This window comes from Varanus komodoensis, unplaced genomic scaffold (assembly GCF_004798865.1).
Source record: "Varanus komodoensis strain SLA01 unplaced genomic scaffold, ASM479886v1 scaffold7_3, whole genome shotgun sequence".
NCBI classification, from domain to species: Eukaryota; Metazoa; Chordata; class Lepidosauria; order Squamata; family Varanidae; genus Varanus; species Varanus komodoensis.
In genome coordinates, this window is record NW_025336480.1 from 24,671,355 (window position 1) to 24,682,243 (window position 10,889).

The following is a 10,889-nucleotide window of genomic DNA, read 5'->3' on the forward strand; positions in this document are numbered from 1 at the left end:
GAGGCAGTTGGTGTGAGCTTAGGTGGACTCCGGGAGATGGTGGAGGATAGGAAGGCCTGGAGGAGTGTTGTCCATGGGGTCGCAATGGGTCGGACACGACTTCGCGACTAACAACAACAAAATGCTCTTGTAATAGCTTTAACTATATGCCCAATGCTTCCTGATGTGTCTAGGAAAATGATATATTTATTCATACTTATTTTAAATCGATAAGTTTTGAGTATCGTCTTTAAGTAACCAAACCTGAAAAATCAGAGATGTAGCCATAATTTTATTAGCTATTTTCATAGGGCTCACATCATGGGAGCCTGTTTAGCTCTTTTAATTGAGCAGAAGCACATATAATCAATAGCTGTTAATAACCAATTCTCACAACTTGGAGAAATAAACTACAATACATAAATGTGTGAGACTGCTAACCTGAAGATAGTACTTCAGGTGCTGTACCATAGACTATATTTTGATTCATGGTTCAAATTACAATATTTGGGAGTGACCTGAGTTGTACTTTTAGGCCTCTCATTGCTTTGTCTACTCTCAAAGAAGCTAACAGAGCGGTCTTACTGAAGGTAGGGACAACTGAAGTCAGAAAAATCACCTTATACAGTGCCCTATTGGGCTCATGCAACCATTGTCCTCTCTCCCTTCCTGCTCCATTTGGTTTGTTTTTCACAATTTTCCTCCCACTGGAATATGTGGGCCCCCCTTGGATGCCATCTTAACATGATGAGGGGATTTGAGAGTGTCAGAGAATTCCAGAGCAATGCTGCAAGTCTGATGTCCTGGCAGGTCACCCAAGGAGGAATGGTCATAGCTAAGACCCTGGTGTAAGCAGCATCCACCCTCTTCAGGAGGATTGGGCGTATCAGCAGAAAAGAATGAAATCAATGACACAGAGAAATTCCTAATTCCTGGTTAGTACTGAGCAGAAGACAGCAGTGGTAAACCACTTCTGATTTTTTTTTACCTTGAAAACCCCCTATGATGAAACCATCCAAAATGAACTGAGATGATACTAGAAGATGAAACTCTCAGGTCATAAAGGACTCAGCCAGCTACTGGGGAAGAGCGAAGGACAAGTAGGAATAGCTCACTCACTAATGAAGCAACCAGATCAAAGCTGAAAGGAAATTTTGTGGTTGACATGCACAGAGGTGAAAGGAAAATCCAATGCTGCACCACTTATTCAATTGGAACATGGGATGCAATTAGTATAAATCAAAGGAAAGTGGAAACCTTAAACCAAGAAGAAGAATGATTAAGCACTGCCGTACTTGGAGTGAGCTTAATCGAACTGGAATGGGACATTGTCAGGCAGACAAACACAAAGTGTGTTACTCTAGGAATGAAAAACTCAGAAGAAATGAAATGGCTCTAATATTGAGGCAAGATGTAGCACAGGCAGTAAGGGGATATAATGCAAAGTCCCAACTGAGAATTCTTGGAAACCTATAATCATAACTATTGTTCCATTCTACGTTCCAAAAGCAAATACTGAAGAGAAAGTAATTGGAAACTTTTATGGAGGCATCCAAGAGAAAATTGATAACACACCAGAACAAGACATGCTGATAATCATAGGTGACTGGAAGGCAAACGTAGGAAATAAAGCAGAATCCAGTGTTGTGGGAGAATTTGACCTAGGCATCAGAAGCAAAGCAGCACATAGAATTCTGTGGAGCTAACCATCTGTTGATTACAAATATATCAGGCAACTAATCAGACAACTGTACACATGGACATCACCATATGGCCAACACAGAAATCAAATAGACTATGTAATATGTACATTCATAGTAGTGGCCATAAACTCTTACTATCAAAAATAAAGGGTAAAGCTGAAAAAGATCACTTTCAGAGACATAGTGCCCAAATACAATTTAAATAGCATTCCTGAGGAATTATAGGCCACTTAAAGAACAGATTTACATTACAAAAGTAGAAAAACAAGATACCTCTTCCAGAAGTTCCAAAAAAATTAGGGAATTTCAAACCTAGATGAGGAATGCTGAAAGACCAACAGAGGAAACATACCATCCCCTAAATAAAATAAGAAGGTAGAAACAATATATGGGAAGAACTATCCAGAACTGAGAAGAAGAAGGTGAAGTGAAAGCAATTCTGAAAGCACTTGGAATAGAGCACCCAGTAAGGTATCTATAGAAGTCTTCCAAAGCTGCAGAAACCAAATCAGTCCAAATCTGAACAGGAACATGCCAACAAAAAACAAAATAGTGGCTGCAGGCTGGAAGCATTCAATATGCATTCTAGTGACCTAGAAAGAAGCTGCTAAAGAATTCAACAACTAATTTCTTATGGAAGCAAAGTGATGCTCAAGGAGTTGCAACAAAGTATGGTTGAGCGTGTTATGTGCAATTGTTATGAGCATGCCTGAGCCCCATCCCTTTGGGAGGGGCTTTCTGAAAGTGAGTACACCTCTTCCCACATGCCAATCCTCTAATTGGACTGCCCTTGTCTGCTGAGGTTGCATTGTGCAGTCAAGAACTGGGGCTGTCTGGTCTGTGTCTGAGCAACTCCCATGCTCTGGGTTCCCTCCTGCCATCTGTATAGCTTCATTATTCCCAGGAACTGCCTGCCCACCTGGAAAGTACTGTTGCATCTCAGCATGGCCCATACCTCCCACCCCCCTTCTAATTTACATTCTCATTCTTATTCAGATTAATCCCAGCCTACAGTCCTTGAGAACAGCACCCAAAGCACCTATCCTTCTAACTCCCAATGGAAACTATGCATTCTGATGGGTGTGAAGAAAGGTGGCAGGAAGACAATGGAATGTTTGCAACATGGTATTAGAGGAGAGCTTTGTGAATACCCTGGACCCAGAGAAAGATGAAGAAGTGGATCGTAGGTCAAATGAAGCCAGGACTTACTCTAGAAGCCAGAAGTACAAAACTTGAATCTATTGTACTTTGAGCACATTGGGAGAAGGTCACGCTTGCTCGAGAAGGCAGTCATGCCAGGAAAAGTTGGAGGAGGAGGAGGACCAACCATAAGATGGAAACCTTTGAGTTTATAAGAGCTGAGCAGGACTGTACAGGATAGGACATTTTGGGGGTATTCACTCACATGGTCACCATAAGGTGAAGATGACTTCATGACATGTAAGAACAAATAATTTTATGGGAGGATTGTGTTAGCTCCAGTGCTGGTGTTCATCTTGTCTTGCACGGCTATCTAGGAACTGGGAGTATTGAAAACTTTCCCTGCTTTGCACCCACCCCCCTTTTAACTGATCTTGGAGCCCTCTTCTTAGAGATCATAGGATTGCAATCTGAAGTGTTCCATGGATGCTATTATCTAACATTGTTCACATGTTTATTGCAAGCACAATCTGTAGAGACAACTGTTAGGATTTTTTTCCCCAAACAATTGCACCTGATCAATGAGCATTTACACAAAAGAACTAAACCAGCAGCTCGGTACATCCCAGAGTGCTTCATTGCATAATATCTCTATTTAGTAGGTAATCAACACTTGTGACCTACACTTGCATCATCCTTAACATTTGTCCATGCAAGAGCAAACAAGTGTTGTTGGTGATAGTATATAGTTTGATCATGTTATTTAGTACATATTGCAACAAAAACAGCGTTCTGGCTGGCTTTAAGATCTGGTAGAATGTCAGATTTTGGGACTTTCTTGAGATGGTCAGCTATGGTTGAGCACAGCTAGAAATTATTGTGCTGTTATAAAACCTCCAGTCCTTCGCAAATGCATCTTGGAAGTAAATACTCCAGAAATTGAATTTTGAATATCAAGAGACCTGATGTGATGGAATTATTTTGTCTTCATAGAGATAAAAATTATCAAGCTGCTGTGTGGTTGCTATAGGAATAAATCAGTGGTGATACAGTTTTAATTTACTGAATATAATTTTTTTCTTGACATTGCAGGCTTGGCTGATAAAAGCTTTGGATGGTGTCTTTTTATCTTTCCTCTCTTGTCTGCATGGGTTGCTCTTGCTTGCTCACCAAAGCAACCTGTGGTCATATTATTTTCTGAAAACTGCTTAGGAATGTGGAAGAAGACTTAAAAAATAAAACCTGCAGCTTTCTCTAAATACCTACATGGGAGACTGGGGTGGGAGGCGAAAACAATACGACAGTGCAAGTTTGACAGACCAAAGGCTGTTCCTTTAAAAGACATACTGATTCAAGGCTTCAGGTGTTCTATTTAAGAACTGAATGTTTGTATTCTGAATTAACAACCATCTCAGACTCTTTTTATTATCCACTTCTTGGGTAGCCAAAGGATTAGCTCTGAAATAAGCTAGCTGCAGTTAGGTTCCACTGAAATAAATGCAAAAAGGTAGGTATGAGTAAATGAAGTACAGCTGCCTTAAATGGGAGCCAAGTTCAACTAAGTGACTTCGGAAGGACTTGATCTTAGCTCTGGATGGTCTAGTTCCTAGTAATGAGTTATGATAAATGAATCCTCTTATATTTCCACAGTTAAAAAATGTACTTCCTCTTTTAATACTGGGAAAAAGAGAATTCCTTCCATGTGAGCAGTTTGACAGTCTTGCTTCTCAGGTCATCCTTGTGAGATGTGTAAATGTGAAGGGACTAGTTAAGAAAAATAGGGTGGCAAATGCATGGTTCTTTTGCGAAGCTGGAAGAAACCACTTTATTCTGCAGTATTGAAGATATTGCCTGTTATGCACATCATGACTTGATTAAAGAACATCTAGACTGCAAATCCCCAAAATGTAATATTTGTCTCCATTCAGCTGTGGACTTTACTGTCCCTTATTCAAGTATTTGCATTTCATGGCTGGGGGTCAGATCTCTGTGCCTTTATGCAAACTGTTCATAATAGCAGATACTGGCTCTGGAAAATTAGTGTCAAGGATGGTGATGGAACATCTTCCTTTGATTGAAGGTAAATTGAAAATGTATTAGATATTTTTCAGTCTGGTAATGTGGTGCAAGCCATGGAGTGTTGTCTCTAATACAGCATCAGTTCCGATGACATTTCAGGCTTTTAACTTACATTTCACCTTGCAGAGTGTATAAAGTGAAACCTGTAAATGTGAGAGAAGTTATTTCTGAACACTTAAATATACAGTGAATTTAGTGAAGAAGGAAATAGCCACCTTCATACAGCACAGATTTTAGGTGTGCTTATTTTTCAAACACTGACCCTTTCTTTCTCAGTTCTTCATCCCACTTTCCCTACTCATTCCAGGGAATTTTGGAAAATGGTCATGATTTGACATAAAGCATGTTTTAAAACCTGCTCAGTCAGACTAATAAGAGAGATTTAGCAGGTGGAAAGTGCTTCTGTTTATGTATGGAAGGGAGAGCACTATTTCCTTGTGGTGGCAGCTTCTTCCATCTCATGGAGTACCAGTCTGGGAGGCCTCTAACTTCCAGCAGTTGCTGGATGAATGGGCTGAAAAGCCCTTATATACTGATGGAAAACTACATGCAGCAGTAAGGATCCTGGGAATATACAGAGTTTTGATGCATCTCTATGATTATTTTATGTATTCTGGTTGCACAACCTGCTCTAGCCAGTTCACCGTGAAGCTTGCTCTCTGTGGGCTGCTTCACACATAATGTAGCATCAAATGTGTGTTTGCAGTGCGTGTGACAAGCCGTGGATAGTCCCTGATCTCTGGCAAACACAAGCACACATGTTGTTTTAAATATGTATGTTTAAAATAGTTTATGCATATGTCGCCATAAAAATCCAAATGAAATACCCTGAAGAAGATTTCCATTCTGCTCACTATGCTCAGAAGTAACTGTTGCCTTTCCTTTAATAATAACCCTCGGGTTATTTCAAGCTGTCTGTAACAACTTGTATGCAATTCCCTTTGGTTTTCCTCATAGGTATATGTTTTGTTTGTCATATTTATTTAGGTCATGGTTGCCATAATGTTGCTAGGAGGGGACATTTACTCCTGGGTGGAGGATGTGGGGATAAATATGTATGTGTTAGAGCCCCATGCTCTGTATCCAGTATAGTTTAACAATAAAACTACATCATTATTTTATAATTTGTTATAAGGGTTCGTATCTTGGAATAGTCAGGTACTTTGCCAGCTTTAATGTCCCTGGTCTTTCTGCCTATCAGTCACAATGCACTTGTTTCAGATTCTTAAATAGTTCTGCCAGAAAGCACCTTGTCCCCTTAACCCCTTTTCAACGAGACAGCTCAGTTGCTGCTTCTTTCAACTGACTCTCCCTAATGTTTTGCAATTTGCCTCTTCACTCACCCCACCCCCATTTTCCCTTGGAAACTTGAGTCCCGAGAGGTAAGCTGAACAACCATTATTAGTCTACTATTCTATAGTATGCAGTACATAATTATGGGTGATGAGTTTTATACATGTTTCTTTGTGTTTCTTTTAGGATTCACCCTTTACAAATGCAGGAATGGGGTCTAATCTAAACCTTCTTGGCGACATAGAATGTGATGCCAGTATTATGGATGGAAAGTCACTAAATTTTGGAGCAGTTGGTGCTCTCAGTGGTATGTTGATCAAACTTTAAACAGTGGAATATTGAAATTCAAGAATATTTCTGAGCATGCATCTTAATATTGTACCACACCAAACTGAAATGTTAACAAAATTTAACATTTAACAAAGACACCTCTTAAGTAGGTGTAGTAATCACGGCTGCACAGAGTGTAGGAAACTGTGTACTGGAAAGTGTGTTCCTGTTTGCAGGGCAGAACCCATAGCTGAATGCTTGCGTTCAGTTGTTGACTGCTTAATATTGTAGGATGTCCTACAGCAGATGCATTTCACAAATGGTTGAAACATTTAAACAGCTGAATAAATTGTTCAGTTAAATAATTTAAGTCATCATTCTCCACCTTTTTGGGGCCACTGGGCACATTTGACATTTTGAAAAAGTGTGCTGGGTGCCACCATAAATTGGCTGATCTAGGGAGGGTAGGGGCCAGTCTTTCCCTTGTGTATGTGTGTGTGTGCATATGCATGAGCTCTTTTCTCTCCTTGCTTCTCTCTCATTTCTCAGGCACCTTTCTTTCTCCCGATGTTTCTCTGGCTCCCAGGCCCCATCTTCCATTCCATTCCATTCCATTCCATTCCAATTTATATGTATGTATTTAAAAATGTGTATGCCGTCCATTACAGTCATCTCTGGACAGCTTGCAACATTATTTCAAACTACAGTAAAATAAGATAAATTAACTATTCCACACTGAACATCATTTAAAATAAATTAAATTACTATGTGTTAAAATACTGGCCAAATAAAAAGGTCTTGACCTGGTGCCAAAAAACATATAAAGACAGTGCCAGGCGGACCTCTCTAGGGAGTGCATTTCATAGTCAGGGCACCACCGCAGAGAAAGCTCTCCGAGTACTCTGTCTCCTAACCTCTTTCAAAGAGGGTTCCTGGAGTAGGGCCTCTGCTGTCAATCTTAGGGGGTGGGAGGGCATGTAGGGAAAAAGGTGTTCCTTTAGGTATCCTGGTCCCAAGCTGCTTAGGGCTTCATAGGTAATAACCAGCACCTTGAATTAAACCCGGACTTCGATGGGAAGCCAATGGAGCTGATAGAGGACTGGAGTTATATGAGAATAACGACCAGTCCCTGACAGTATCCTGGCAGCTCTATTTTGCACCATCTGAAGTATCCAGACTGTTCTTCAAGGGCAGCCCCACATAGAGTGCATTACAGTAATCCAAACAGGAAGTAACCAATGCGTGTGTCACTGTTGCTAGGCAGTTCTCCTCCAGGTAAGGATGCAGCTCATAGATTAGCCGAAGCTGAAGGAAAGTGCTCCTCGCCACCGCCGTCACCTGGGCTTCCAAGGACAGCTCCGGGTCAAGGAGCACTACTAAGGTGCAGACCTTGTCCTTTAGAGGGAGTGCAACCCCGTCCAGGGCAGGGCCGAAGTCACCTGGAAGCTCGAATCACCTAACAACAGGACCTCCATCTTATCTGGATTGAGCTTCAGTTTATTGGCCCTCATCCAGCCCATTACCTCGGCCAGGCACCAGTTCAAGACAGCCACTGCCTCATCTAGATTGGTTGAAAAAGAGAGGTAGAGCTGGGTGTCATCAGCATACTGATGATTCCACAGCCAAAACCTCCTGCTGACTTCTCCCAGCGGTTTCATGTAGATGTTAAATAGCAAGGGGGACAAAATGGAGCCCTGCAGTACTCCATGGCAAAGTTGCCATGGCGCAGAGCCAAAGTCCCCCAGCACCACCTTCTGGAATCGGCCGGCAAGGTAGGAGCAGAACCACTGCCAAGCAGTGCCTCCTACTCCCAATCCCGCCAGCCTATCCAGAAGGATACCGTGGTTGATGGTATTGAAAGCCACTGAGAGGTCCAGGAAAACGAACAGGGACACACTCCTCCTGACCCTCTCCCTGCACAGGTCATCATCTTCCATCTCTATGACTCCTTTCTCTACCCTTTTCCTCTCACCTACCTCCCCCTCTTCTGGCTCCTCCTCTTCTCATCCGTCCTTCTTTGTTCTCTCTTTCATGCCCATTCCCTGCTCATCCCTTCCTCCTTATTTCCATGCAAGTTAACGGAAGACTTTTTCCATTCATTTATATGGAGTGAGAAAAAGTCTGCACAAAATTGGCTGGAGTGATTTAGAAATTCACCACCACACAAAGACTCCTCGTGACCCAAGATCCTCGGTGGAGGGTTTTTGGCAAGAGGCCTTTCGACTTGTACAAATAAATGTAGATATCACCCCATTCACCTGCTCAGGAGAAAAATAGCATGGTGGGTTTTTCAGCTGGTCTTACAGGTGTAGTGGTGTCCAGACCAGGGGAGAGGGACTCATGGGGGAGACCCTTGATTAAATACAAGCTAGCCAAAATCTCAGTGGCCATCTTTTTTAAATGACTTGTCTCTTTCAGGAATCAGAAACCCTGTTTCTGTCGCAAATAGATTGCTGTGTGAAGGGCAGAAGGGAAAACTCTCTGCTGGCAGAATTCCACCATGGTAATTAGTTTATTCTGTTTGCCTCTTCTTGGGGGCTGTAATACATGCAATATTTTGGAAATCATTCTTATTAAAAGAAGGCTGATGCTATTTAGTGCACATCAGTAATAGCAGGCTTTTAAGATGAAGACTGGGTTGTTCATTGATCTTGGAACATCTTGTACAGTTATTACAGCTGTAAATAGAATAGAATATTAAAGATAAAAGGCAATGTTATGTTGAGTTTCAACTGCTTTCTTTGTGGATGTTTATATAGATTTACACTGTTACCAAGCTTTTATTTCTGATCTTTTGGGTTTGAAATGTAAATGTCCAATAAATCAAACCTCAAAGCTAAACATAGGTTGTTGTTGAGAAATCTTAGATTTTTGCTTTCCTTTTTTCCTGGATTTTAAAGAACTTAGCATATGATCTCATTTTTCTTTCAGAGAAAAATATTTTTAAGTTCTTTCAGTATTTGTATCACATTGAGGATAAGCTATAATTGTGCTCATCCTCTACAACTGTAATAATTTTCAAGCTTGGAGAAGAAAGGGCATAGTATATTTCAATTATTCTCTGAGCAGTCAGTTCAAATAGATTAGATCATAAGACATCTTGTATATCTAGAAAGATGTTGTGGATTACTTATTATGATAAGCATAATACTTTGCCAACCTGTTGGAATTTTTCTGTTGTTTCCAGGTGCTCTGTAAGCATTGTTTTTCTTGGACTTTCAAGTGACCCTTGGTAAAATCGCTTACCTACCACTTTTATGGAAACTCAGAAACTATGGAATTTAAAGATAATCTTTCATCTTGTACTATTTTGCTTCCAGGATCTTGTTGTTACAACAGAGGTGTTGACATGGTTAATTCCCAATGGGACTAATTGTTACAGAGGCCGTTTTGAGTATTTGGGGTGCAGCAGGAATGTACTACAGCTGCTTATTTTGTGTAAACCCAGCAAGAGTGGGTTGTTGGTGTGGTTGAGAAACAATGCAGACTCATTGGGTAATTTTAAGATTATTGTGGCTTGACAAACACCCAACAACTGACTCTTACTGGAGTTCCAGTAACAAGAAGCTGTGATACACCCCTGTCATGCCCTGAATATTCAGAATGTCAGCTTGTAACTACAATAAGATGTTTCTCAGGGAAATGTACCCACAGTATGTGAGAAACAGCTGGTGACTTACTCCCCTAATAGCCATAATAGGACTATTTAAGTGTAATCTTGAATAAAACAGGGAAAGCTTGTCAACTGTTCTATTTCAACAGAGCAACACAAAAAGAGGAGGCGGGAGTATGCATTTAAGCAGTTGGTTAGCTTCTTCAGAAGGATAAAGGCTGCTACTACAAAAATAGTTTTTGAATGGCAGCCATGTATGTATACTTGTGGGTTTTATTTTGCTTGGGAGACTTTTAATTTATAAATAACTTTATGTATAGGAAACATAATGCAAATAATTTGACAGTTTCTATAACGAACAGACGTTGTATGTGAGGGCGTGTGTAGGTATGTGTCTGTACTTGTGCTGCTAAGATTCCTTTACCAAGTGGCTGGACTTGTGTTAATAGATATGGTGCAGCTGGGATAAATGCATCAGTCCAGCTACTAAAAAAAAGAATGTTGAAGTTATGATAGAGAGCTCTCAGGAATGTCAAAGAGAACCCTGCTACTGTGCCTTAATAGCAAAATGGTGAAATATTAACAATTAGAAAAGGAACAGTTTATAACTCAGTTATGTCTATAATCCTATTATATGTTTGCCTAAACTTAGGCTGTTTGGATAGTTCTAACTGCCCAACTTTAGACATGGAGCAATAGTACCAATAGAAGTGTGTGTTTACAACATCACTAAGCTTTTGCTTCAAGGTACAAATGCAGCATATAATTAAATAATTATTTTAAAAGTTTAGACAAAAATAGTCAATAAACTC

At 40.5% G+C, this 10,889-nt stretch overlaps 1 protein-coding gene across 11 annotated transcripts in view; it reads left to right on the plus strand.

Moving 5' to 3' along the window:
• TASP1 (taspase 1) overlaps nucleotides 1-10,889 on the plus strand; it is a 137,942-nt gene that overhangs the window by 8,155 nt on the left and 118,898 nt on the right. For all 11 annotated transcript variants that reach the window (XM_044454274.1, XM_044454276.1, XM_044454278.1 and 8 more), the window contains 2 exons: nucleotides 6,381-6,501; nucleotides 8,883-8,967. In XM_044454274.1, the coding sequence (XP_044310209.1) occupies nucleotides 6,381-6,501; nucleotides 8,883-8,967 (206 nt within the window). The remainder of the gene's footprint in view (nucleotides 1-6,380; nucleotides 6,502-8,882; nucleotides 8,968-10,889) is intronic.